Consider the following 27371-nt stretch of genomic DNA (forward strand, 5'->3'; position numbering starts at 1 on the left):
CTCCAGCAGGAGCAGGAGCAGCTTGCAGGGGGGGTTTGGCTGTGCTGGGCGAGCCAGGAGCCGTTTCCTGCCGATGAGAAGAAAAGCCACCCAGGCTGCGATGAGTCAGGGAGGCAGAGGTGGGTGGAGGGTAGCGGTGGAGTTTGGGGGAAGGAAGAGGCAAGTGAAAGCAGAGAGCTCCAGGGCTGCCCGGGGCTGGGAGAACACCGCCTGCACTTTCTGCTGACACTTGGGAAGGGTCCGGGTGCATCAAGGTACCCCAGTAAGGGATGTCATTTGTGGATGCAGAATCTCTGGCAAGGGGAGGTGCTTTTTGTCATCTCGGGGCTTCGCAGTAGGTGCCGTCGTGTCCCCAGCACAGTGACATTGCACTAGTCCTAAAGCCGTAAGTGACCTGCAACCCCTTGAAGCTCCGTACCAGCGCTGGATCCTGGCTTTCAGAAAGTTAAGTTTTTGGAAGTTTCTGCAGTATCTTAGGACCTCCACTTTCTAGCTCGAAGAAGGGAGAAGCGGCTTTGATAATATATGAAAGGCAGAAACAAACTTCCTTTGAATTGAAACACGAACTTGAAGCACAAACTTGGAACTTTTAAGCTTTTTGTGAGAGAGACTCAGCTTTAGCTTGGTTCAGAAGTTGGGCTCAGGCTGTGTTGACATCCCACAGGTAGTGTTGGTGGCTTGTTTTCCAGAGCACAAGTCCTCAAGTGAGCTGGATTACAGAGGCATCACAGGTGGAAGCTCTTCATGGGTGGCATTTATCTGGCGTGCCATCGCTCAGGAGGCATAGCACCAAGTCACACAGCCAGACAGGGATGAAAGTCACTCAAGCATCCCTTGGCAGACAGAGGATGCTCAAAATCTGCCTGGCCCTCCTGCCCCGTAGGTTACTACATTCAGCTGCTAGAGCTGCAATGAAAGAGAATTAAACTATGGGAATATGAAATCAGGGGAAAATGTACATGTCGTCACTGAGCTTTATTCAGGCAGCTGCAGTGGTGTTTACGTGCGTTTTCCAAAGCTCTCTCAGGCACACCCTGGACTCAGGACAGACCAAGTAAGCACCTGGGTCCTGGAAAACCTCTGTGCAGTTCTTCAGCAGGCTAGGTGGTGGAAGAGAAGAGGATGTTCCCCCAGCAGCAGAGCATGCAACCTCTTTAAGCTATTCCCACTGGAGTCAATAGGAGCAGCACCAAATCCGGATGGTTGGAGGCTGTTGTAAAGATAATGGGTGATCAGCTTCTGTGGCATAGGGTCACGTTCGTTCCCCAGGAGATGCTCAGAGACAGACGACAACCACAGCCCCCTACACAACCTCCTGAGCTCTGCCAGCCTGGCCACGGCTGCCACCCTCTCTTGCACACTGCAGTGCTCCTGTTTTGCGGGACACTTCTGGGTCAGCATCCCTGAGACCAAGCAAAAGGATCAGGCTCTGATTCCCAGGCCACCAGCCAGCCAGCACCTGGTGAACTGAAACACGGATCAGGCCCCAGACTGTTTGTGGAGTGCTGGTGTCAGAAGGAGGCCTCCAGACTGGCCACGAGGGAGAGAGATGCAGAACGTGACTCACCCAGTTCATTACCCCTGCTGCTGGGCTGGTGAATTGGTGGAGCTGGAGGAGAGAGCTGCCTTTGTCTCTGTGTCAGGCAGCTGCAGAGGAAGCTCCACACCCTCCATCTAATCACCCAGGGCCGGTTTTTGCAGGAAAATAGCCGGTTCTCTTCAGGATCCTGATCTCATCTGGGGATGTGGCTCTCAGTGCTCTAACAGGCCTTGATGGCCCTGCCCAGCCTCACCTGGAGCCTTCTCCCACACCCTCTGCCCATAGCCCCAGCTGCTCCATATAAATTCAGCCCTGGGTTTTCACCCTCTGGTTTGAGCTCTTCTGCAGGAACGCAGGTTTTCAGCATGCTCGTACCTAGCTGTGGACCCTGGTGATCTTCATCCCAACTCACAGCATAAATTTCTGCTGTGATGCTGCCTCGTCACCACGGACCTGTCTGGTAACTGCTGGGCCTGATCCTGATGTATGGGCTGGCTTCCCGGCTTAGCCTTGGACCTGCTGCTTATGCTTCTCTTTGGCAATTCTCACCATAAATGCATTGCTTTATTCTCTACTGAAGCCCCATTCCCTTGTGCAGCTGTGATGTCCTGCTTCAGGGGTGTATGTGCTGAGAGAAGCAGCCCCCGGGCAGGTGCTCCCATGTTCTTTTTAGCTCCTGCTTTGCCTTGGAGCCTGGTGGGAGCTCCTCTTCTCTCGTGGGCTCTGCTGGGATTAAAGTGGATTAAATAGCAATAGCATCCCTTTGGGTGTCTCATCTTCTGTATCTTGATTTGGGTTTGCAGTTGCAGGAACGCAAGCCTGGCTCAGTGAACTTACTGTCATTTTGGGGGATAAGAAATTCCTCCTCCCTCTGCAAATACGGGATTTCTTATCCCCTTGCCTCAGAAGCTCACGCTGGGGGAGCGCAATGCAAGACGCGGCCCCTTGCTGCTGGGTGAGAGCTGTGTTAACTCCCCTCTTCCGTGCTGACCCTCCCCGAGCCCAGATGTGCGTGAGTCACAGGCTGGACTTCTCGTGTCTTGGTGGAAGCTGCGAGAGAGGGTGGGGTGGTTTTTGGTCTGGAAAATCTTAACCCAAATGATTTGTTCCAAGTATGTCTGGGAAAGGAGAATCAGCCAAGGAATGGTTTTATATTTGAAATTCTAGGTCTTAAAGCCCCGTCTATTTTGCATTGGAAATCAGATGGAGGGACCTGCTTGCAAATATTCCCCTGGTGAAATTAAGGAAGCGATAAGAGTGGTGCTGGTATCGCAGGATGCTTCTTTCCCTGCTCACCCTGGTGGAAACCAGTGACGGCAGCTCTCCAGCTGGAGGTGCGCTGGAGGCCAGGTGGCTTTCCTGCAGTTTGCCCGTTCCTGTGCGGTGTCACGGGTTAGAGGGAAGCGTTGTGGATGCACGAACGGCACTCGGGGAAGCTGCTCCATGGGAAACGTTGCAGGCCAAGGGCTCTTGGAGCGCTTTCTGGGAGGGCAAATGGATGCCAAGAGGAGGGAATAATTTACACTGGTAAAAACGCAAAACTGGGTGGTCTTCGGGTTTTCTTTCTTTCCCCCTTGCTTTGCATCTGTTCGTATTTAGAGGCCGTTCCTGGCTGTTTATGCTCAGCTGGTCCTGGCGCGTTTCTTGCTTTGTCCTTGGCTGCAGCGCTACACGGAATGAATCTGCGTGAGGCTCTGCAGGCGCTGAGACCTCGCAGTGCCGTGCTTTCTGTTGGAGTGGTACACCTGGACAGCATCGAAAGCATGCCTTGCTCGTCTCCTGATGGGAGATGTTAGGTGGGAGGGCATCCGTGTACGAAGGAATAAATCTGTTTGAATAAGGTCCTGGTGTCATGGGCAGAGCACTGCTCAGGCTGAGAGCACGGACCGTGCTGCAGTGGGTGAAGGCAGGAAAAGAAGCCCTTCCCCAAGGAAACCATCACAGTTTCTCAAAGTACAGAATGAGGATGGACAGAACCATCCTCCTGATGTCTCCGAGGGATGGAGGGCATTAGGGCTTCGGTCATTTAAGGAGAGGAAGCAAGGCTAAATGCTGGGTTGGGAAGTGCTGTTCCTTTCAGAACAAAGGCACAATCATCGCTGTGTGTCCTAGGTTCAGCTGGCTGCCAAGGACACGATGCTAAGTTGGAGCAACCGAGGCGGGGTTACTCATGCCAAGCAGCTGTAATGCCAGGCCCCAGCACTGACGTTTCAGGGCTTCGATCAGGTTTGGGCCAGTGCCCAGGTCTTGTGCTCCTGCTGGGGGAATGAAACGGGGTCCCTGTCCCTTCTTTGTGGGCCACTCTTGCTAGCTGCAGCCTGGCCAAAGGCTTCTCCGTGTAACCCTGGGAGGCCGTGCCCTCCGTGGTGGAGTTGTTGTGTGGTCTGGTAGCCTGTCCCTCTGTTCCCAATTAGCCAGACTGCCGTGCATCCCGAGCCCTGTCTGAAATGGGGAGTTACTTGTAATCGTGGCCGGCAGAGAGATGGATGGGAGGGAGCGGAGCAGACCCCACTGTTGTGGCTTCTAATGGGGGAAACATCCCTTGAAGGTGGGCAGGGCTGGAGACGGTATGGGCAGAGGGTGTAGAGAAATGGTCCCATGTTTTTTTTTTGTGAGGGACAGACAAAGTTTAAAAGATTTGTAGGAACTAACCCTTTTTATACTTGGACTTCTTACCCAGGTTTGTCAGCATGGGGTTTGATGGACTTTCAGAGGTTGTTCCTGTCTTCTTCCCAGGGCAGCGTAGCCTTGGGGTGACAGTGCCCTCCTCTGGCAAATTCAGAAATCTGGGACTTGGGAGAGATTTCAAAACGGACTGAAGGCAGCTGCTCCTACAAACACTCACTTTTCCCTTTTTTTTTTTTTTAGATCCTGTTTGACCAGGCTCAGAGGTCTGTCCGGCAGCAGCTGCACAACTTTGTGAAAGAGTGAGTATGTGTCCTGTCTTGGACCTAGCTTGGTCCTAGCTTGGTCTTCAGCTTCTATTGCACCTCTCCTGTGTGCACCGGAGAGAACACAACCTCTGCACAGCTACTGAAGGCTCTGCTTGGGGCAAAAGAGACGCGGATGGGCAGAGTAAAGGACCTGTTTGTGGGATGGTTGTTGCTGTCATCTCGCTATGTTATAATTTGGTTGCTCTGTTGTGAACCAGATGTATTTATCCTGTTCCCGAGTCCTATTTAAAGCAGGACATGAAGGATACTTGCAGATCAGAGCAGCATCCCAAAGTCTGGCAGAATTCATCTGCAGAGCCCACCTCTGCTTCCCCTCACTGAGCCGAGAGGTCAAACACCTCCCAGAGCTCAGATCTGTGCAGAGCAGGGCCAGCTCTGCATCTGTTATCTTAAGTTAAATGCAGAATTTTCTCTGTGGCTTAACCCAGTGCGTGCTCCCAGTTTGGATGGGGACAGTCTGGACCTTTGACCGAGTCTCAGCAGACTTTCCTTGCCGTCGCTGCGTTAAACGCTTCCTCTGAGAGCATCTTCTCCCCAGGGCAGGTGCCACGTGCAGCGCGGGATCCCGAATCAGCTGAATGTAGGTCAGAGGCAGCCCAGGCCTCCAGCTAAGCAGGAGCTGGTTTCCATGGGAACTGGGAACTGACCGAATCCCTCACAGCTGGCTGGTTTGGTGCAGGGAGGCCCCCAGCGGACCCCCCCATTCCCCATCCCCGTCTTCTTCCCTAGCACTCACCCTGCCCCCACTTTCTCTATAATCATTCGTCTGATGAGCTCAGATTTAATCAGCTTGAGGCTGGCGGTGGGAAGGGGGAATTTCACCTTCAGTTTGGGGCTGTCATCCTTTTCGCATCTTTGCAACTTACTTCTTCCCCACTTGTACCCCTGAGCCTCTGCACTTGCAGGCCCTGGTGCCTGGATCTCCGCACTGCTCCTGCCCTTGGTTGGGGAAATAATTTTGACACCTGGGACCATTTTGATGGGCATAAAGGAACAATGGGAACTGTTCCCTTGCGTGGTGATCCATAAATATGAAATATTGTTTAATAATAATTGCATATTGTATGTAACAATGTATAGATATATACATAATAGATATAGATAATATATAGATATATATGCAAATATTATTAAATGAGCCTAGTAAACAAGGGGAAAAGGAAAAGTCAAATGTCTGGAATTAGTCAGACAAGACAGAATCGACCAGAGATGCACCTGAATGGCCTGGTTGCCCTTGTTGAATGCCCTGTCCTGAATTTGAAAAGTAGCTGGGTTCATTCTTTTTCACGTCGTGAAATAGGAAGTTTCTACAGGCAGGCTCTGAAATGTTCTGCTCGCTGCTTGTTCCGAGGGCAGTCGTGGACTGTCTGTAGGGCTGGATGTGGTCTTGCCTGGTTTTCTGGATGCTGTCCTTGGAGGATTTCCATAAAGATTTGAAGGCGGCATGGAAAGCCCAGTGTCTTTCCTTGCCGAGTTTCTCTGAAGACTGTCTAGAATTAGTCTGGAGTCAGTCCAGCTGGACACAGTGGCACTTGGTGGGGTGGGTTAACATGCCAATGACTCTTGAAGCAAGATCTCTGAGTGATCGCAGTGAACCTGGCCTCACCTCTCCCTGCTCTGCTGTCCCAGCAGTGCTCTGGCTGCTCTGTAACAATGATTCCCACCATCTCCACTTCTTTGGGTTCCAGTGACGTCCGGAAGTTCAAGGAAACCAAGAAGCAGTTTGACAAGGTACGAGAAGACATGGAGATTTCGCTGGTAAAGAATGCCCAGGCACCTCGGCACAAGCCCCATGAAGTGGAGGAGGCAACGGGCACCCTGACCATAACCAGAAAGTGCTTTCGGCACCTGGCCCTGGACTACGTGTTGCAGGTTGGTGTCTGCCCGTGGCTCCGTCTGCGCCTCTCAGTGCAGAACAAGACCTCACAGGCAAACTGCTAAATCTGCTGTAGGGAATGAAGAAATTGACCCAGGTAGCAGGGGACAAAAGGGGCCTTACATCTGCATTCAGAAGGGTTTGGGGTTTCTAATTCATGGGACATTTTGCACTCTGTCCTCAGGGGCCAGGGAGTCTATGGGACTGGTGTGTGAGGGAGTGTGAAGCCGTCAAGGTTTGCTCCAGTTGCAGGGCACGGGTGTAGTTGTCTATGAGCAGGGTGCAGATAACTTCCGGAGGTCTCTTCCAACCTATATTATGCTACGAGTCAGTGCTGAAATGTGTTTATATATGTTTCTGCCTTTGCATGGCACTGACCTGACTCCACAGGTGTGTGTTCTCCTTCCTAAAAATGCTACAGCATAGATGGGAAGGGAAATCTCAATCGCTTGTCAGTAAGAAAAATTAAACATACTGCCTTAGACCGAATTCCTCTTCCCAGTGGGAGATTTGCTGCATCTGAAATGGTGAAGGATTTTCTCTGTATCGTTCACAGGCTTCGTGTCAGGTCTGTCCTTCCAGGCAGTGGGCGTTTTAAGCAGCCAAGCTGTGTTAATATTGATCCATGTGTGTCTCCACTAGCTGTCACTCCTGCAGCACCAACCAGAGGCCATCTGCCAACATGCTCTGTCTGATCATGAGGCAGTGCCTGATGGCACATACGCTCTGACAGTCAGCCAGGCACTTTTGTCTGAAAAATGGGTGTGGAAAGGGTGTGCACACAGAGAACATAGGCCCACCACAATGTCATGGCTGGTTCCACGATAGTTATTGGAAAAGCCCATGATACTACAGCGCTACCTCTCAGCCTGCTAAGGGAAATAAAAGCGATGTCCTGGTAGATTAAACATCTCCATGTGATACCAAATTGCACTCTGGGGTCACTGGTTTCAGCCTGTGTACAGCCGTGGGTCTAGCAGTAACCTCAGTCAGTAGGAGCCTCCATCAGAAAACGTCTCTGCTCTTTTACTTTTTATTCCACCTGGAACTTGCAAGAACTGCCTTTTCAGGAGCTAATTTTCTGTAACTGTACTTGAATAGTTGGGTTTGCTGCCAGGGGTATTGCAACAAGTTGTTCCTGCTTAAATCCCCGTGGTGGACTGCCTAATGCTGCTGATGCTGAGAGTCTTATCTTGATCCCTTCACAGATCAACGTCCTGCAGGCCAAGAAGAAGTTTGAAATCCTGGATGCGGTAAGGACTCTGTTTTCTGTGGCTTCTCTCAGTGTCTCAGGGAAAGGCAGCCCTCTCCATTCCAGGTTGCACGGGTCAGCGTTGCATCTCCTTGGTCTGCCATGGAGATGCTGTCTGGGGCAGTTTTGGGGGCTGCAGGTATGCTAACAAGAGGGGAGAGTGAAGGAGCAGAGCAGAATTCCCCAGGCCAGAACTGGAGGGGACTTTCGGGGGGGAAGGATGCTGCTTTTAGTGCTTTGTGCTCAGAACATGTGGAAGCATGGCCTTGTGGAACGATTTGTGAGAGGAAGAAAGAGGGAGAGTCACCTAATGGGCAGGCTGCTTTAGGAAAGGAAAGTGTTAGAGCTGTGCCTTGAGGGGCTTTTTAAACGGAAAATAAAGGATAAAGACTCTTCACGCTGTTCCAGAGCCTGTTCTGACCTTGCTTTTGTTCCTCTCTCCAGATGCTGTCCTTCATGCACGCCCAGTACACCTTCTTCCAGCAGGGCTACAGTCTTCTCCATGAACTGGACCCTTACATGAAGAAGCTTGCCACAGAGGTGAGAGACAGGGAATTGTGGCTGACTGAGTCTATTTCCTCCCCTCTGCCCTGAGAGGATGTCCTCATTCCCATTCAGCTACTGGACCTGGTAATCGGGGAGTGTGGTCAGAGCATCACGCTAAGCCGTGTGCTTGTTTGAGCTGCGCCCTGGGCTGAGCACTACAGTTAGCAGCCGACAGCTGCAGTTACTCGCAGTGCGCACCCAAACGAAGCCCAACACAGTTCTCTCCTCTCGTGGGGACTTACAACATGGGCAGGGTAGGTGTAACGCTAGAGCAGGGAAGCAGAAATGGATTCATCAGCTTATAAATCTCCTTCCTGACTTCCTGGTGTTCTCCCCCCCCACCTTTAGCTCGACCAGCTGGTGATTGATTCTGCAGTGGAGAAGAGGGAGATGGAGCATAAGCACGCGCTGATACAGCAGAGGGTGAGTCCTGCGGCTGAGTCCTGGCCAGAGTCCCTCCTAAATCACCCAAGAGACGAGTGCACGGCTGCATTCCTTTGGCACACACGGACAGGGCTTGCTGCAGGGCCCTTTCTTCATTCACAGCGAAGCTCACGCTGCACCGAAGTGATGTGGAGGGTTGTGGGAGAGAGGGGGCAGGACTCGGCACTGCTTCTGGGAGAGGAGCATGCTGCAGCGAACTTGTATGCAAGTCTGCTCCGAACTGCTTGCTAGGTGATTCACCTGCTATAATTGGGGATAACCACCATGATCTGGCAAGCTACTAGGATCTATTATCAGGCAAGTCTTAGCTTTCAGAAGAGAGGTAGCTTTGGCTAATGTGGGCTCTGATTTTCCAGACCATTCATCTAGGCAATGATCCCAAATCCTTGTAGTAACATTAATTTTCTTATTTTCCTTCTCAATGGATTGTTGACCTGCCCGTGCAGACCCTCCTGCAGGTGAGTACCACATATTTCCTTCTTCCAGCACCTTCATTTTTCAGAATTAGCACTTTGTCTCTCTGGATATTTACAAAGTCCTGCCTTTGAAACCAAAAAAAAAAAAAGAAACCTTGCAACAAGTTTTGTGCTGTAACATAAACACTAGAAATGTGATTTTAAAGCCCAGTTTCAAGTGAGTTTGGTTTCATTCTCATCAAAGTTGTTTTCAATCCGGTGCTGAAATAAGATTTCAGTTTCCTCTGTTCTCTGTGATGGTCAGTCTTCACTCAGAGCAGTGGCAGCAGTGCTTGGCTGGCATATTTTTGGCAATATTTTTGGTGCTTAGGAGCCTTTGAAGACCGTGGGTCTGGTGGGAGGAGAATTGGCTGTACGGGCTTCTAACTGAGGTCAGTGGTGGACTTTCAACACATACACGTTTGTAAAAATACAAAATTATGGTCCCCAGCCCACAGAGCACTGTGCAGGGGGCCGTTGTGTCCTGTGTGGGTAGGAAGGGCTTGACTTGTCATGGTGGATGGATTACCAGTGTGCGATGCTTTCAGTGCTGTGCATTTGCTTTCTCCCGTGTGTGCTCTCTGGTCCATTAGACAGCATCATGTAACATCACCTCTGCAGGGAGAGATGGGCTGCAGCAGCTTTTCCATTCAACTCTGTTTAAAAGCTGTCCCACAGGAGATGACAGCAGCAATGCCGGGGAAGCCAAGCCATCCTCGGGGAATACAAAAATGCTTGCCAAGGCATTGATGGCTTGTTGTCATTTTCAGACCTGGAGCTTAAGCCCTACCAGGGTTTTAACTCTCAAAGATTCCTTTAGCAGTGAAATAAGAGCTAGAGAGCTAGAGCAAAGCCAAAGAATGGAGGAAGAAGCAAGCTGCCCGTAGATAGCTGACAGGATGAATTAAAACCTGGCTTGTTACTGGAACGATATATGTATAGGGCAGGTGCTTGCGTGGATCGATACTTCTCAACAGGAGGAAAGCAACTGGCCATTTTTTTTCTTCTAATGCTCCCTCAAAAATGTCATAATGCATGAAATGGAAACGTAACTGGATTTGAAAGTTAATGACAGGCATTCCCTGTGAATCGTCCTGCGCGTGTGCTCCCTGCGGTTAAGTGCTCCGAGGGAGGGGAAAACCCATCTGTGAACTCTCCGTTCCCCTGGGGACTCTGCAGGAGTGATGACTTCATTCAAGGGACTGCAGACGGTCTCTCTAGTGCCGTGCATTTCAGTTAAATCTCTTTCCACTGCATGGCTTTGAATGGGCTAGCAGGGAACGAAGCAGGGGTCAGGCTCCAAGAGGGAGAAGGAGCAATTATTTTTCATCAAGATACGTATGCAGAGAACTGTGGCTCCCTGTGTGCATAGGCTTGCAAGTGAGCTGAACACCCCTACTGCAGTTTAGGGTTTAAAGCTTCCTGCCTGGATGTGTTTTGAGGCTGCTTTTTGGCTGCGCTGGTGTCGCTCCTCACCGCGGAGCATGGCACTCTGCGTCTGCTGAGCATCTCGCCATCTCCAAAGGGAGCACAGCACACGTCTGAATGCATGTCTTCCTGCTCAGCCCGTCCAAACCCAGGGATATCCTCTGGTCTTTGGGGAAAAAAAAAAAGGGATTTAGTAGCACTTAACTATAGAGGAGTGGGGGAAACCTCTTTATTTAATCAAACCAGTGGCTTCCTGAACAGCCTGCCATGGTACAGCAGAAAGGGAGGGAATCCAGTGTAAAAAATAGTTTGGAGTGCTCCTTGGGATCTGACGGCAGGGTCTTTCTCATTGGTTTACCTTAGGGTAGCCTTGTGAGGGCAGCCTTCTAAGAGCCTAGTTCCTAACAAAGTGGTCTCTTATTCTTTTAAGAATTAAAAAAAAAAAGATAGGAGGGAAACTCAGCATCAATCTCGACTATTTTCTTTGATACCAGAATTCAGGTGCCTTTTCTTATGCCTCCCTCTCCCCCACCTTCCTGCATGGAGCATCTGCCTCCTTTAGTGTCGATTCCTAGGGCAGCTATCACTTCTAGCTGTCATTTTAACTGCTGCCCTCTCTGCCTTTCCAGCTCCAAAGCCTTAAAGAGCTCCATTTGCAGCTTCGCACTGCATATCAAAATAACGCTCCCTTGTACAAAAAGGGTGCCAATGAAACTAGCGAAAGGATGAGTCTATTTTTATGGACTACAATAAATATTGGAGTTATCCTTCTGTTGTGCAAAGAGAAGAGAGGCTTAATGTGAAGGGTAGGGGTGCCTCCCTCCTGTGTGTGTGGGCTGCTTGTGTGAAAGGAGTGCTTTATGGAAGACATTTGTGCAAAGGCTGCAGAGAGAGTCTTGTTGCTTCCCAAATTTCTTGTGCATTGAGATGAACTGTCTTAAACCATACACGTAATGCGTTTGTTTGCACGTGGGCTCAGTTGCTTCAGATGGATGCACAAAGGCACGTGGGCTGGTCCAGGTTGGACCACTTAGGCGAAACACTCACCACTGGAGCACAAGCCTGGGAAGTTTTTTCCAATGGGAAATGGGGAAGGAAATGGTAACACTTAAACAAAACTGCCGGTCTCTGGAAGTGGAAGAATACAGGGCTGTACAGAAGCTGCTTTGCTTTGGTCCAGAGGAGTGGAGAAAGCAATTGTGCTGCTGCCTGTTTGCATGGCAAGGGAGGAAGGAGTGCCAAGGCAGAGCTCTCTGCCTCATTTAGCCCAGCTGGTAAATAACAACCCGGGGGCCATATGGCACTTCAACGCCCCGAGTTCACGGCTGCAGCGGAGCAGGGGTGGAATTGCTGGCCAAAGGGTGGCCTTTTCCCAGGAGCAGACCCTGCTGAAGGCAGATGAGCGCGTTAAGGTCAGGGGACAGTCGGTGAGCATCTCCCTGTCAAGCCTGCTCTGTGCTGCCTGGCTTCTCCCACTCCCTCCTGTGCCTCCCTGACAGCTGTATGGTAATTAGCCCTTGCTCTAAGCTGATTGACTGTGAATAGGAGGCATGGGGAGGGGGCAAGCAGGTGCTCCCCAGGGGCCAGCAAGCTTCCTTCGCCTGGTGCCCCTTGCTTTGACAGGAGCCAGCGGCAGAGCTTGCAGCCTCCCAAAAAGGAGTAGGAGGGGTAAAGGAGAAGGGGCTGAAAAAGAAATCCCTCCTTCCCTGCCAGCCCACGGTGCTTAGCAGAGATGCTACTGTAGAGAGAGAACAGAGAGAGAGAGAGGACAGAGCTGCTCCCTGCAGAACCTCCGTGGCAGCTGGCATCATGAAGATTTTCAGCAGGCTTGAATACCTCCTGGTAAGGAGATGGTTCCTACAGGGTTGGTTCTTGGGGAGAAAGTTTAGGGGGCACTTTGCCTTGGGGGAGCAAGGACGGTGCCTGTAGGACCGTGCTCGCTGATGCGCCCCAAAAGCAAGCACAGCTTTATTACTGCAGGAGAGCAAATGTGGTTGGTTTTGTTTGTGGGATGGAAAAGGGCAGGGCATGGATCTCTGAGCATCATCTGCTGGCAAGCTACAGAGCAGGGGGATCATTTGGCATTAGGGAACTCGAGAAACAAAAGGTCTGTAAATGGGATTTTGCTGGAATGAACAAAAGCTGTGCAGAATGGGAATGCATGTGGGGGAGCCCTCCTTCAAATTCCATCTGCTTCGGAGGGTGCCTTGGGCTGTACAGTATATACACAGGGGTAAAAATAGCCAGATAGAGAGAGGCTTGAAATACAGTCAGGCACCAGAAGAGAACAGAATGTGCGTGCACCAGGGTTTGTGTCGAAGGGGGTGTGTGCCTCCTTGGGGAATGTGAATATTCCTCTGTATTATGTTCTGCTCAGAATCGGAGCCAAACTAGTCACGCAGCTTCTCACTTACCTCGGGAGAAGCTCTTTTCTGTGCTCGGGTGTATGTAATGGTAAATGGCGAGCATCGCTGGTTACTTAACAAGTGAAGGAAAGCACTTTGGGGTAAAGCCTTTGTCTTCTCTGAAGGCGAGCATTTATCACGTGTGCTGTCTGCTATCTTAAATGCTATTGATTGGAAATAAAATCATGTGGAGTTCTGGTAGTAAGCCGTGTTTCTCTGAATATCTTAAACTGTACTGGGATGATCCACTGGTCATGATTGCCTAGTTTTGAGCGTTTTTGTATCACTAAAAGTCAAAACATAAAGAGAAGTGCAGTCACGATGGCCACGTTGAAGTGGTACAGTGAGGCGCTAATGCTGCGGCTCCCCAGGGAAGGCCACTGCCATAAGAAATATATTTTAAAGAACTGTAAGGGAGTCAGTGTTTCAAGGAAAGGTTCTCTCTGTTCTCAGCTAGGTGTTGTGCCCTTTGGGACAGGAACAAACCTGTGCCAGGTGGGCAGAAACAAGACCGCCCTACAGCAGCAGGTGCCTCTGAGGCAGGGCTCCTTGCCTGGCAAACGTCCCCCTGCCAAAAATATCCAGGGGGATGAGGGGCATCTTCACCCCTCGTGGTAAGGCTGCTCACTGAAGCTGTATTTAGTTTGGCCAGGCATCTCTCTGCGTGAAGTGCTGGCTTCATAGGAGCAAGTGGCAGAGCTTGGCTGGCCTCTGCGGTGCGGGCAGTCCCGTGCATGCTGCGTGCAGATGGACAGGGGAGTTTGTAACCGAGGGGGGCAAGAGATGCCCTCTAAATAGGGTTTTCTGTTTTTCTTTCCTGGATCCGTTTGTGTCTGTGCTTGTGTTGGGTTTTTCCTTTCGTTTTCTGGTTCGAGTGTCCTCCTTAATTCCTTTTTCACATCCCTATGGACGTGTCTCTTGGAATTTGTTACTTCATTGTCGCTTCGGCAGCAGTCGGCATGCTCCCATGGAAACCATTGTGGCATCCTTTCTAAAAGAATATCAGGTCCCGGGCAGCTGTGTGTGCAACCTCAGGGTGACGGGGCTGGAGAGGCCAGGCCGGTGTGATTTACTGGAAGTGGAAGACACGGGGAAGCAGATGATGGCAGAGATTCGGTTTCTTATTTTGGAAGACAAGGGATTTATTTAACCAATGTGTGATCCAACGTGTCGCTGCTGTTCCTAATTGCATGCACAGTTGTAACCCAAGCCATTCGGACCCCAATCCTAGGAAGCCTTTTCCATGTCGAGCATTTTTCGTACAGCAGAGACAATGAGGTGCTAATTGCAGACTGAATAAACGGGTCCAAACTCATTGAGAGCAGACTTTCCTGTTCCATGTACACAGCAATGATGGGAAGAAATTGGTAAAAGGTGGTCTATGAAAATCATGTGTTAGTGTCACATGTAGCAGGAAAGGGAAAGGGAGCACAAGAAAAAGCTTCTCCTGTGTGCCCTTACCCTGTCTGTCAGGCCTTTTAAAGTGAGGTTTGAATCCAGAAAGTTACTCTTTGTTGTGGAATGGGTGACACGTTCCTTCACCAGCAGCTCCCAGACACAGCTGCTTGGCTTGAGAGGCTGGGAAGTTTCTCCTTCCCAGTTCTACCTGGAGCCAGAGAGCCCCTGATGCTCTTATCCCATGCGAGGAGGGCTCACAGACTTGCTGATGGCGTGGCCGGTGGCGTGCTTGGCAGGAACAGCGTCACTCAGCTGCGACTGATTTATTTCCCAGATCTAACGAGATTAAAATCGTTTCGTCGATGGATAGAGCAGACTCAGGGACATTAATGGCAGGTCTGCCAGGATTCGTTGTCACAGCTGTCTGTGGCCACACCACCATGCATTTCAATGCCGTGGGCAGGATGATCTCAGGCAGCTTTCTGAGCTGGGATCTGTGTGCTCATGCTTAGCTCCTCTGCTAGAAATTTGTCCTCTTCTCAACGGCCATGGTAGCAATGTTCTCTATACGAACTATCTCCTAGGAATCTGTTGTTGAAGGCCATAGTTTAAGCTCATTTTAGTGTGCTGAGACTTTGACAATTACAGTTGTGCAATTTGAGTGGTGGGCACCTTAAACCATCCTGAGTCCTGCCATGGTTTTACCTCTTGGCTATATGAGCCATTTCTGCACCTTTTGCTTTCGGTCTTTGCCTGGCTGAGAAAGCAAAACCAATACTGATTGGGGATAATTGCTGGATTTACTTTTTTCCTCCCCTTTTCCTTTAGTTTGTCCTTCACCACTACATAAGCTTGTAGCAAAGACCTCAGCAGAGTGCAGTGGAGTGGAGCAAACTGCCCCTGAGGATCGGCCCGGGGGATGCCCAGGGACAAGAGGCAGGCTGCTCCTTATTCCTCAGCTCTCCCTTGATTTGAGCCTAGTTTACAAACTCAGCTTACGGGTCTGGCGGGCATCCTGCCCTCAGCTGCCCTGCAGTGGCTGTGTTGACCTCAGTGGAGTTGCTCAGGAATTACACCAGCAGAAACACGTGCAGAATTTGGCCTGGGGACGTTTCCTAACCAACGAGGAAAAGGGAGAGAAATAGCATCCAAGTAATGCAAGCACAAGTCAATCTTTCTAGCAACGTGGTGCTGGGTTTGGGCACCATCCAGATAGCTCTGGCTCCTATGAGCTGTGTATGTGCTTGGTGCTTTTGTGTTAATTCCTTCTAAAACTGGGTTTGGTGCAGGTCAGAGTTCTCTCAAAGGCAAGGAACGACTCTGCGTGCCTTCAGCTCCTCTGCTTCAGCCCTTCGGTCTGTAGAGGGGTGTAACACAATGCAGGCTCCACGAGGTTAAACGCACACCTGGCTTGACTCTGCTGACTTTCAGTGGATTTACTCTGACGCACGTGGCCCATCTGTTCCTCCTGCTCTCATCAGCAAACATCCTCCTTACACCATGCAGCACTGTTACATAAGGGCAGCTGAAATTGCGGGGTTGTGTTTAGACCCTCACCCCTGGTTTTACCCCTTCTACCAGGTGTCATTTCTGAGAAGCCCTTGGAATGGTTTTTGTGCTGTGTGTTTCCCAACAAAGTCCTTATTTTGGGGTATTTGCATGATTTATCGTAGACCTGTGCAGATTCTCACCAAATTTATAAAGTCTCACTTTGGAGGAGCTCTATGGAAATCACGCACTCAAATGGCCACAGGTTAGAGGAAAATTTCCTCTAGCCTTTGTTTGCAATACGAACATGAAAGGCATCTGTGGAAGAGACCCCCCATGGGAATCACCCCCTTACAGCAAGAAAATTTGGGGCAGGGCAGGCTCATTTAATTGGGTGCCTTCCAGCCGCGTTCCCGGTGCTAATTGGGCATCATGCTGTCTTTCCGAGGAATGACTCAGATCTGTCCCATTACATCCCCTCCTTCTGTATCAGTATTATTCTTCCGATGACACCTCCCGGGCGAGCTGGCATCTCCGAACGTGAAAATAACTCATCCTAATGAGGGCGAAGTGCGTGTTGCCAAGCGACACAGCATCGCCAGGGTCTTCGTCTGCGGAAATCGAAGGCACTTAGGTTAATGGGGCTGCTCTTCGCTGTGCTGTTGGGTCTTGGAACCGAGCGGCACAGGGAAAAATATTTGCACTCGAGAGAAAGGGAAGGGTGGGTGGAATGCAGCAGTAGAGGGACATCGGTGGGTGAAGAGAAACGCGCCTTAGCTCCCCAGGTTAGGGGAAAGTCAGGTTTAATGACCTAGTTTCTCTGGGGAAGGAGGCAGCTCACTGTCCAGGGAGAGTAATCCCGTGTTCTGCGGGAGCAGCTGCTATGCTCTCCGCTCCGTGTCTTGCTTGCCAGCTGTCAGAGTCCATGAGGGCTGTGGTGAATCAGTGCCAACCCTGACAAATCGGCTGTGGCTGGTAGCATACCGGAGAGAATCGTGTGAGTGCAGATTGGAGATGGCATATGATGATAGCTAATGAAAACGGAATTGATCAGTCTGTCTTACCCTCTGGAAACCATCGTGCTGGCTTGCCTTGTGCGAGAAGGTTGGGTTTGCTCTGTTCCTGGCCCCCTGCAGAGTAGAGGTAAGGCAGCAGCACTGCGGAGTTGCGTGGCCAGGTGAAAAGCACCTCCGTCACCTTACTTCCCATTGCAGGCTGCCCCGAACCTTGGGAACTTTTAATCCTCACAATTATAAGCTACCTGCCTTTCTACTTGCCAGCTACCAGAGTGGGAAACACAGCACGCATAGTGCATTCTCCAAGCAATAGGGACAGATAAGCTTAGTGCAATGAGGACAATTCCTGACTGCTATTCAAGGCTGCAGCCCACTAAGGCAAAGGGATGTGCTGTGAGAGACAGCCCTGCCTGAATGTCAGGATCTTGCCATAGGTGGTTTCTTCCTCTTTGTGCTTTTATTAGGCTCGTCTCCATCTTGGTCCTGCAGGGTGCAGCCACGTTAGAGTCTGTCTCTTTCTATTTGCAGGACTTCTCCTACGATGACTCAAAGGTGGAGTTTAACGTCGATGCCCCAAATGGAGTGGTAATGGAAGGCTACCTCTTCAAGAGAGCTAGCAATGCGTTCAAAACATGGAATCGGTGAGTAATAACTCATAGTCAATCTGATATCTGGGCCAAGACTCTGAAGACCGCTAATACCATCGGAAAGCTAAATTCGTAACAATTCAGAGAAATATCTAACAGCGGGACGTGTCTGGTTTTCAAGAGCCACAAGTATCAAACCTGTCAGCTGTGGGAGGGGGAGATACGTGAGAGTGGGAACATCAGCTGCGCTGCTGGGAGCTGAGGTGGCTTTTTGTGCACTGACCCTGCTCTTAATTGCTTATAAATATTTCATCTGATAGATCACCAGCAATGCCAGTCTCATATGGCTCCTTCAGTAGTTAGGAGTCTCTACAGCTGCCAGAGACCTTGGGAAAGTGGAAGCAAAGGTTTCATGTTCTTGCCTTGTTCGATATTTGTGTGTTTAGTGTCCCTTGAGAGTGTCATTGGGTCTCATATTTGGTTGTGCAACAGGGTTTAAACCCTTCCAGTGAGTTTCTAATGCAAGAAATCAATGCCTTTTTGGCCCACATTTCCTCCTCTCACTTAACAGAGAAATGATATAATATTATGAGATCCTGTACTTGGCTGTGGGATACACTCAGAATATATGCCACAGCAGGCTTGAAATATGCTGTCATTAGACTTTGGAATAAATAAACACTGAGTGATTCAGCGAACAGTCTGTGGGATGCACAGAAACTGCCTGTGTTTGCACAGAGAAAAGATCTGAAATTACTGGAGATCTCAGAGTCGGCTAGATCAGTGAGTCCTCTCTGAGGCTTGCCCTAGGACTAAGGAGAGTCCAGTCAAATTTAGCAGAATGGTTTTGCCTCTCAGGCTCCTATCCCCTGACATTTCAGCACTAAGCTTGCAGTTGGAAGATCCAGAAACTACAACAGCAGCTCCGGCCCAGTGCATCATCTGTTTGATTTCAGTGCTTACCTGGAAGGTATTGCAGATGAAATCTTAGCAGCCTTTTAGGATTTCCCTGCTTGGTGTTTCATAAGCAGACTACAGCCTCTGTCCCTAGACATGCATGGTTGCTTTCACGGCACGCCACGTGTCTGTGCAGAGGAGAAGGTCATTCTGAAGTGTGTCAGGTTCATGTCACGACCTGTACATCGAGAGCTTGGCTCTTGTGAAAGAGACGAATGGTTCCAGCAGCTCTCTTCTCCACCTGGCTGTGAATTCAAGGGGCACACCATCGGGCATTTACCCTGGACGGAACGTGATCCTCAGAGGCTTCCAAATTTTCCTGATGTCTGAAGTAAAGCTGGTGTCAAGGGCTCCAGGTTTTCCCAGGCCGCCAAATCCAAGCTATCCTCCCCCATATCCTCCTACATCCTAGTGATACACAGCCTGTATCCTCCCCACAGCCTCCTCCGTCCCACCCACTCTTAGCCACATCTTCTGGCGTCTCAGCAACTCACAGCTCCTGGCGCTTACTCATCACCCTCCTGCTGTCACTCCACTACTTACCGGTGCTGCCTCCCCCTCATGAGCAGGGGGCAGGCAGAAAACAACAAAGTCCACAGTTCAGCTGAGGTTAGGAGGCAGCACCAGGCAGCAACGTGTGCCCTGGGGTGGCAGAGCAGGAGCAGAGAGCAGAACCACGAGAAGCTTTCCGCTCTGCTTTATGTGACAGCAGCATTGCTCCTGGAGCACAGATCGTTACTGTCACAGCAGCTCAGAGATGCAGAACCACATGAGCTCATCAAACGGGGCTCCCACGTAGGTGGGATGGCCTCCAGTTACCTGTATTTTCCCATTTCTCCGCAGACATGTCAAGTCCTTTATTGCTGTTGCCTTTTATCTCCCTCTTTAATGTTTCAGCAATGACGAAAGAAAGAGAATCCTGTCTCATCTCATTTTCCTAGGGAACCCAGTTCCTTTGCAAAACGAGCGTGATACAGGCTCAAATGACAGCCTGCTGCAAGCTCTTTGACTCTTTGTACTCAGATGTTTCTTCCTGAGGTCTGGTGGTGGTGGCCATGGTTTTCATTGCCCTCTGGGATGACGGTCAGGTTGCTAAATCTTCAGCTGTATTTTGGGATGAGGAAATGGCTTGGAGGGGTTGGATTTAGCACTGGAGATTAAGACACCAGGGACTTACCCTCGATATCAGCATCACGTGGACCTTCTATCACTTATATTTTAGTGGAAGGCTGGCCCTAAGGAGGCAGACTCCCTCCCAACACACGTGTCCTTACTCTAGCCAGAGCAAACAGGAGCTTTGGCATTCAGTTTGGCCTCCCGTAGTCTGTTGTGGCTACTGAGAACTCAGCCTGGTGGATAGCATGTTCTGTATAATCAGCAAGGTGTGCAGCCTTTTCAATAAACACCGAGTATGCCAGCTCCATCCAGCCCCAAGCAGCGCAATGTGTCCCACAGGCACTGCATTTACTGCCTGCACCAGGGCCAATGTGCACACACAGACTTCTTGCCCTAGTCATCTTAGGCAGCAGTATGGACTGCCCTATTCCTTCCCTTCCTTCCTCCTTCATATACACTGACATATCTAGGGCACAGCATCTCGATGCCAGGAGTCATTCCCTAAGGCTGTAAATCCTTTCTTTATCCTCTGAGGGAGGGCGCTGGAGAAGCAAGAGTTTATGACATTAGTTTTCAGCTTCTTTGAATAAATTAGACTCAAATACAGAGATCTTGTTCTGCCGCAGAACAAACCACCTGTCTAGAGCTCTGCCGTTCATTCGTTGTGTTGTCTGTCTTCCTTCAGGAGGTGGTTCTCCATACAAAACAGCCAGCTGGTGTACCAGAAGAAGCTAAAGGTCAGTGAGGCATTCCCAGGTGACCCTGGTAGATTGGCCACCTTGTGTCCTGCTTCGCTGGGGACTTCTGCACTGCGGTGGGGAGGGTGGAGTTGGCTTGGAGGGATGGCAAGCCCATTCAGGCACTATTATGCTCCAGAGTTAGATGGTGCTGAGAACTAAGTGGCAGGAGGTGGTGTTTGCAGTGGTCTAAATGTCCCTGATCAGGGGAGGAAGGTGATGTCCCCAGTCAGCTGGCCTCTGCATGCACTTGTTGTCTCAATCTTTGGTGCTGTGCAGCCCCTTCCTATTGCCCAGGAGTTATCCCATGGTGGGCTGGCTTGGTTCTTTCTGGACCCAGCATATGGTAACCAGAAGGGTTTGGGGAGGAGCTTTCTGAAAAGCCCAATTCTGAGAGATTCAGGGAGCTGACAAGGCCGCCTGTTCTCACGCTTTCAGGATGTCCTCACAGTAGTGGTGGAAGACCTGCGGCTCTGTACTGTCAAGCCATGTGAAGATATAGAGAGGAGGTTTTGCTTTGAGGTCGTCTCACCTACCAAGTAAGTTTGGTGGATTCCCTAGGTCATCCTTATGGCAGCTGGAGTGTGCATGGAGCTGCAAGAGATTCAATTTGAGCAGGTGCTGCCCTGGGTTATTCAGTGTTGACTGGGATACTCCAGAGTCCCCATGAAGTGTATCAGATACCAGCATAAGCCATATGTGGGACACACAGACCTAACGTATATACAGACTGTGAAACTGGCAATGCTCAGCTTTCCAAAGCTGCCTGGAGATTTTGAAGTGGGAGCACCTCTGACAGTGCGAGCTTGTAGGATTAATTTTTCCACTGTGTCTGCCAAACCAAGGCGCTGCCCTCATTGGAAAGGTTATGCTGTGGACGAAGCAGGACAGTTTTGACCAAAACACACGCTCTTTTTGTTCTTCCAACTCTTTTCTTTCTCTTGCAGGAGCTGCATGTTGCAGGCTGACTCGGAGAAGCTGCGTCAGGCCTGGATTCAGGCTGTTCAAGCCAGCATTGCTTCTGCATACCGGGAGAGTCCTGACAGCTACTACATTGAAGTGAGTGAGGCATCAAGGAAGGTCCCTAGTGGTGTGTCAGGGCCATAGCAGCGGGCTTTTGGGCTGTGACAGGTCCAGTGTGGGTGAGCGAACATTTGGACCAAGGCAGCAAGCTGCTGGCTGTCTTAACTGAAAGGCAACACGATAACGAGCCACATTCCCAGAGCAGGGATGGAGTGAAGCACTGTCTTGTAGCAATAAGAGATTGATGAGGCTTTATCCTTTCGTTTCCTGGACTAGCACTAGCTCATTTCCCTTCAGATAATGCGTCCTCTCATGCCTCTGCAATGGAAAGCTCTGATTCCTTCCTCGCAGATCCTAGACCCCTTTTTGTTCCCTGCAGAGACTGGACCGGACTGCTTCCCCATCAACTAGCAGCATTGATTCTGCTACCGACTCGCGGGATCGCAACGTGAAAGGGGAGACCATCTTGCAGAGGGTGCAGAGCATCCCTGGGAACGACCAGTGCTGTGACTGCGGTCAGCCAGATCCCCGCTGGGCCAGCATCAACCTGGGCATCCTGCTGTGCATCGAGTGCTCTGGTATCCACAGGTACTGTGCACGCGTGTGCTCTGTGCTGCCAGCCAGGGGCGTAGATTGCAAACTCCTAGAAAAACGGTGGAGCATGGGTTACAACTGAATAATGTTGGTACCGATGGATTCAAAGATAGTTGCTTGCTGCAGTACTTGTGTGCAGGTACATCTCTGTGTGTATCCAAGCCCTGTACTTCCCACACAGCTGCTGTAGTTGAGGTTGGCAGCCCACGTAGCAAAAGTGCAGAGTCTAGCTCAAAGTACATCAGGAAACAGCCTGAATAATTTGGCTGTAGTGATATTTAGCACTTGTTTGCAAAGCATTTCACAGACTTCAGCTAATTAAGTTCACACAGCTTTAGAAGGCAGAAAAAGGATTAATTTACACAGTCCAGTTTTAGCACTTGTGAAAAAATGAGTTGTTGAAACAGGAAGCCTGGCTGTTTTTTCCTGCTGTACTGGATTTATGTTATAGAGCTGAGAAATTAACTGCCACTCTCTCTCATTCTTCACTTTCCATACGGGGCAATTCAACCTGTTTCCTGAGCGTAAAATGACAGATAGCTGCGCCCATGAGCGCACACATCCCCGAGCAATGCCTCTGCCAGCAAACTGACCTGCAGTACCTTGGCTCCTATCAGTAGCTCGCACTAGTGAGCCATCAGACACACTGGTAGTGTGCACCTCAAGTAGGGAAACCCCTCTCATTAGGGATATAAAGACAAGGAGAGTGAAATAGAATGATTCAGAGACAAACGAAACAGAAGAATAGCTTTTAATGTGAATAATGTTGTGGCAGGGGATTTTTATATCAAGCTTTCGTGCTATGGTTATGTCTGTGTAGATGAATGCATAGGAATTGGATTGATTTTGCTCATCTTATGATACATAATCTGTTTTGAGGAATGTAACCGTTTTGGTTTTCTTCCTTTTGGATAAACAGGAGTCTGGGCGTTCACTGCTCCAAAGTCCGATCTCTCACGCTGGACTCCTGGGAGCCAGAGTTACTGAAAGTGAGTGTTGGCTTTTAACACCAAGAGTTGGACAAATGGTGGGCGTGGAGGGACTCTTGGTGGCAGAACTCCTCACCAGAAGATTTCATTCCCTCCCTGTTGTGTTGCAGCTGATGTGTGAGCTGGGGAACAGCACCATGAATCAGATTTACGAGGCGCAGTGTGAAGAGTTGGGACTTAAGAAACCGACAGCAGGGAGCTCCAGGTGAGTCTGAGCGCGTGCCCTGGTCCTTACAGCCCCGTGGGAAGGTATCCACCTACACCAACTCTCAGCTCTGCCCTGAGCTCTCTGGAAAGCCAGACTGAGTGGGGCTGACATTCAGTGAGGGCCCAAACTCCCTTCCTCCTGGTGCAAATGGCTTGGGCAAGGCTGGACACCTCAGCCTGTTCCCTCTGCAGCTGGCCTGAGCTTGACTCTCAGAAAGGTCAGTGTGGTGTTACCAGCCAGCAGCCTGGTGAAACATCCTTTGACCAGGGTTTGCTGGGTTTACACCTGCTGAGACCTTACAAATACACGTAACTGAAGCACGTGGTGTGGGCTGGGGCTGAACATCCCTTTCCACTCTCAGCCACGTGCTGCGTTCCGCAGTTATGCTGTGAAAATTTTGAAATATTTTTAGATTTTAGAATACTTGCCTGTTTCATCCAGGCCTCACTGGCTTTTAGGACTCAAATCCAGGTTGAGAAAATGACCCATATCAGCCTTATCCCCTCGTGGCTGTTTGCTTTAGGCGAATCTTGTGACCCTTTGCACAGCTTTATGCTGTTCTTCTCTTAGGCAGGACAAGGAAGCCTGGATCAAGGTGAAGTACGTGGAGAAGAAATTCCTGAAGAAGCTGCCAAATGGGGAGGCTCTGGCAGAGAACGAGCGGAAACCTCGGCGCTGGTGTGTGAAGAAGTGCCAGAGGCACAACAGCGCCACGAAAGCACCCACAGCTCGTAGGAAGTACCGCCACGAAGCAGGCAATGCATCGCCAGCCATGTTGTCGTCAGGTGGGAATTTCCCTGCCCCAGACAGAGCTGTGTTGGCCTGTCCACCGCTCCGTGTAGGTATGGGCACTGCTGCCATAACACATGGCCCTGCATCTCTGGGGTCTGCAGCCTGCCGGAGGTATAAGCAAAATGCTGTTGCACAAACCTTGATGCGGATCTTCGGAGCCATTTCCTAACACTTTCCATGTGTTTGAGGAGGTTCTTCTGGCTAACAGAAGAGATCTTTCAAGGCCAGGTTGGATGGGGCTTTGGGCAACCTGAACTGATGGAAGGCACCCTGCCCATGGCAGGGGGATTGAAAATAGATGATTTTTAAGGTCCTTTCCAAAACAAGCCGTGCTATGGTTCTATGATCTTTTATATCAGGGTGATCTAGCAACTTCCAAGCTGTCTTTGCCTTCCTTTGTATTCCAACTTCCTGCTTTTTAACAAAAGAAAAAAGCAAATCCTTTTAATTTTACCTTCCTGATCTCTAATGGAGGCCATGCTTATGAAGGCTTATGAAGGCTTCTGGCTGCTCGAAAAGCTCTGGTATGACTTGGTCTGCAGTGTTACCACCAGCTATGGTGGTTGTGTTTTGACGGGGTGTGTGAGCATGGTTATGGCACTGAAAAATTCTGGGGTATGCAAGTTCAGTCCATGTAAATACAGCTGTGGAACTCTGCATTTGTTCATCTGCATGTTATTAAATATGCACTTCAAAATCTCTCTGTAAAACAGCAGCCACGCTGGAGAGGAAGTTCCGTCGAGATTCCCTCTTCTGCCCCGATGAACTGGACTCTCTCTTCTCCTACTTTGACACTGGTGCTGGCTCTGGCCCACGCAGTAAGTACAAAGAAAGAAAAAGTGTCCCTGCTTCTGGCACACCTTACCTCCCAGCTGTTCTAGGGCGTGTGCATTGCACCAGACTTGAGGCAAGGTATCGGCCTCACTGGAGAGGCAGACGGCTGACCAAATCACACACATTGGGTAAATGTCTCAGAAGAGTGATGGGGAGTTACTTGCACCAACTCCAACCCATCACTCTTTTTATTGCACTTGTTATTTTAATATCCTGTCAGTCAGTCCCTGGTGTTTGCATTCTGGTGGATGGGATTTTTTTCCCCACATCTTTTATTCCCAGACTGTGCATTCCATCGTCTTTTTCTGGTTTGAGTTTCGGCTTTTACTTTTTTTTTTTTTCCTTTTTTTAGCAAGCGTTACTGCGGACAATTTTTCTTTTTGTGTTTGTGACGATGAACTCCCCTCATATTCCGTCCACCTTCCTCTAGGTGCCAGCCACATCTCTATGCAGCATCCGCTAACAGGTGGCCCATGGAGTGGCAGTGGCATTGGTCCCGGTGGGAGCGGTACGCCGTTCCTCCTGGACGGAGGTAAGGTGACGCTCTGGCAGCCAGCAGCAAAAGAGACGCCCAAATTTTACTTGTTCCAAACCAAACATCAGAGGCAGTTATGTATTTTCTTGCAGCCAAACTGGAGCGCAAAAATGATGTGGGGAAGACAGGCGGGCAGGCTTTCGAAAGGCTAAAAAGCATCATGAGGTTTCCTGCAGTCAAGTTGCTGCATCTGAAAGGAACAGCTCTCTCGGATGAGACGAAGGATCCAAGCCTGCACATGTGGGCAGCACATGGCAAATAGGATGTAAGAGGTGTTTACCTCAAACGCCCTGCATTTGTCACAGACCAGGAGCATGGCTTGTTGTTATACTCAGATGAGGGATAGTAACTTTTTAAAACAACTCAGCCACTTACATTGTTCAGAAGCTCGTACGATAGTTTAAGGTCCTGTGTCAGCCCAGCAGAAAATCGCAGCCTTTTGTGCAAGTGCATTTTACCTCTTGAAGTTGATGAAACAGGTGCTTTAGTGCCTGTCCGAATCAGCGCCTTAAAGGCTGTCCCAGTTTCAAGGAATTCAGCATTATTAGTCAAGCAGAAACAATAGTTTGAATGTAGAACTTCAGAGTTCAGCAGCCTTATCTGGGTCCTGTGGAAGAAAATAGGAGCTTTATCACTGATTCAGTGGGAGCAGAACTGGCAATTTGACACATCAACGTTCATGTGCTATGAGCCAGATCCTCCTTTCTTGTTTTCATGTACATCTAGTGTAGTACCATGTAACTCATTGGAGTCGCTCTTCACTCGTGCTGGTATAATGGAAAGCATGGGTCTCAGCAAAGATTGTTTGCTATCTACAAAAAGAAAGCAATAATTTTCCCAAGAGCAAATCCAAAAAAGACAGGCATGATGTGTGCTGCTTTAAGCCTTTCCTGAGAGCTGCATTCACCAAGGCAAGAAGTTCCCAAGTCCAATCCGTACACTTAATCTGGTGATTATTCACTACTTGTAAAAGCTGTTTCAAAACTGGACAGTCTCCAAAATTCCTTAGTGAATGAATCTGAATTACAGAAAGCGTAAGTCCAGAAAAATCCATCAAATTCATGTGACAGGAGTTTCTTTGCCGTTTGATCCATGGCCAAGGGACTCTGTCTTGAGTCTGGTCTCTAGTTTCTTGTGTAGTTCTGCCAAGCAGCTTTGTACAGATCAGTGACGTTGAAAGCTTTTGCCCAGTAATTAACTGGGACAGGAACATGTGTTTGTCCATGGCATGAGTAAATATACTTGCAGGGTAAAGGCTGTCTGCTCGTCTGCATCCAAGTCTGGCTCTGGATGATGCTATTGCCATTAGTTTTTATGAACGTTTTATTTTTTAATGTCATAAGAGAATTTGGGCTCCTTTTTGGAGGTGATTAGGGCGCCTCATGTACCCTGAGCGTGAGTGCATGATGAGACAATCAACGGTGGATTGACAGTAATTAACACACCACTCCAAACACTTGTTCTTTCTTTTAAACAAGTAGGAGATCAGAAGGCACAGCTTCCTGAGGCATGCTAAGGAAATTACTCATCGCTCTATGCAAAACATAGCAGTTACTTTGAAAAACAACCTATAGTTAATTGTCAATCAGTGTAATAATGACACCATGCAAAGAGCACTAACAAAATATTGGAGGTTGCAGATTCAGCCACCAGCCTGTTCTTGTGTGGGGGCGGATACCCAGAAGGTAGAAGTGTAGATCTGATTACAAAAGTGGATCTACACTAATGCATTGTATAAGAATCTGGCCCCAAACGTTTGTTATGAATTGACTGAGATTATTTTTTCTTCACTGTTTTTTTCCACCAGTTTTTACCAAAAATGGCATACTTCTGAAAGGATTTTGCTTAAAGGTAGGAGCAGTGACTGGCGGCAGGATGTAGAGCCCAGCCAGTGTTCCCAAGGGACAGGGCATCCCTCACGATGAAGGCGATGTCCCAAAGCCTTCTGCAGGGGCACTGCCAACACTGCTTTTTCCTTCCCTTCTGTCATTTTCTGGATTGCTTTGGATCCAAATTGTAGAAGGTACAAAGTTGCTCAGCCACTGACACAGTGTGTCCTTGCACAAGTTGTCTCCTGTCTTCTGACTCCACTTGTATGTAATCAGCTGCCTTGTAACATTCACCAGGGAAGGTGGGAAGCACCATAGGGTGGAGAAAGGGTGAATAAGTGAATGGATGCTTTAAGAGTTTGGCTTGA

General features: G+C 49.6%; 1 protein-coding gene across 9 annotated transcripts in view; it reads left to right on the forward strand.

The window, feature by feature from the left end:
• Positions 1-27371, forward strand: part of ACAP3 (ArfGAP with coiled-coil, ankyrin repeat and PH domains 3) — an 82096-nt gene that overhangs the window by 46313 nt on the left and 8412 nt on the right. For 5 of the 9 annotated variants that reach the window (XM_040533359.1, XM_040533360.1, XM_040533367.1 and 2 more), the window contains exons 5-20: positions 4409-4467; positions 6183-6366; positions 7579-7623; positions 8067-8162; positions 8517-8591; positions 9059-9070; positions 17331-17443; positions 20148-20199; positions 20638-20738; positions 21147-21258; positions 21602-21810; positions 22736-22805; positions 22916-23010; positions 23584-23798; positions 24519-24623; positions 25070-25171. In XM_040533359.1, the coding sequence (XP_040389293.1) occupies positions 4409-4467; positions 6183-6366; positions 7579-7623; positions 8067-8162; positions 8517-8591; positions 9059-9070; positions 17331-17443; positions 20148-20199; positions 20638-20738; positions 21147-21258; positions 21602-21810; positions 22736-22805; positions 22916-23010; positions 23584-23798; positions 24519-24623; positions 25070-25171 (1645 nt within the window). Of the gene's footprint in view, positions 1-1861; positions 2001-4408; positions 4468-6182; positions 6367-7578; positions 7624-8066; positions 8163-8516; positions 8592-9058; positions 9071-17330; positions 17444-20147; positions 20200-20637; positions 20739-21146; positions 21259-21601; positions 21811-22735; positions 22806-22915; positions 23011-23583; positions 23799-24518; positions 24624-25069; positions 25172-27371 lie in introns of those variants that run through there. The other 4 variants (XM_040533364.1, XM_040533365.1, XM_040533366.1 and 1 more) reach the window with 2 other exon arrangements.

This window comes from Cygnus olor, chromosome 21, assembly GCF_009769625.2.
Source record: "Cygnus olor isolate bCygOlo1 chromosome 21, bCygOlo1.pri.v2, whole genome shotgun sequence".
NCBI classification, from domain to species: domain Eukaryota; kingdom Metazoa; phylum Chordata; class Aves; order Anseriformes; family Anatidae; genus Cygnus; species Cygnus olor.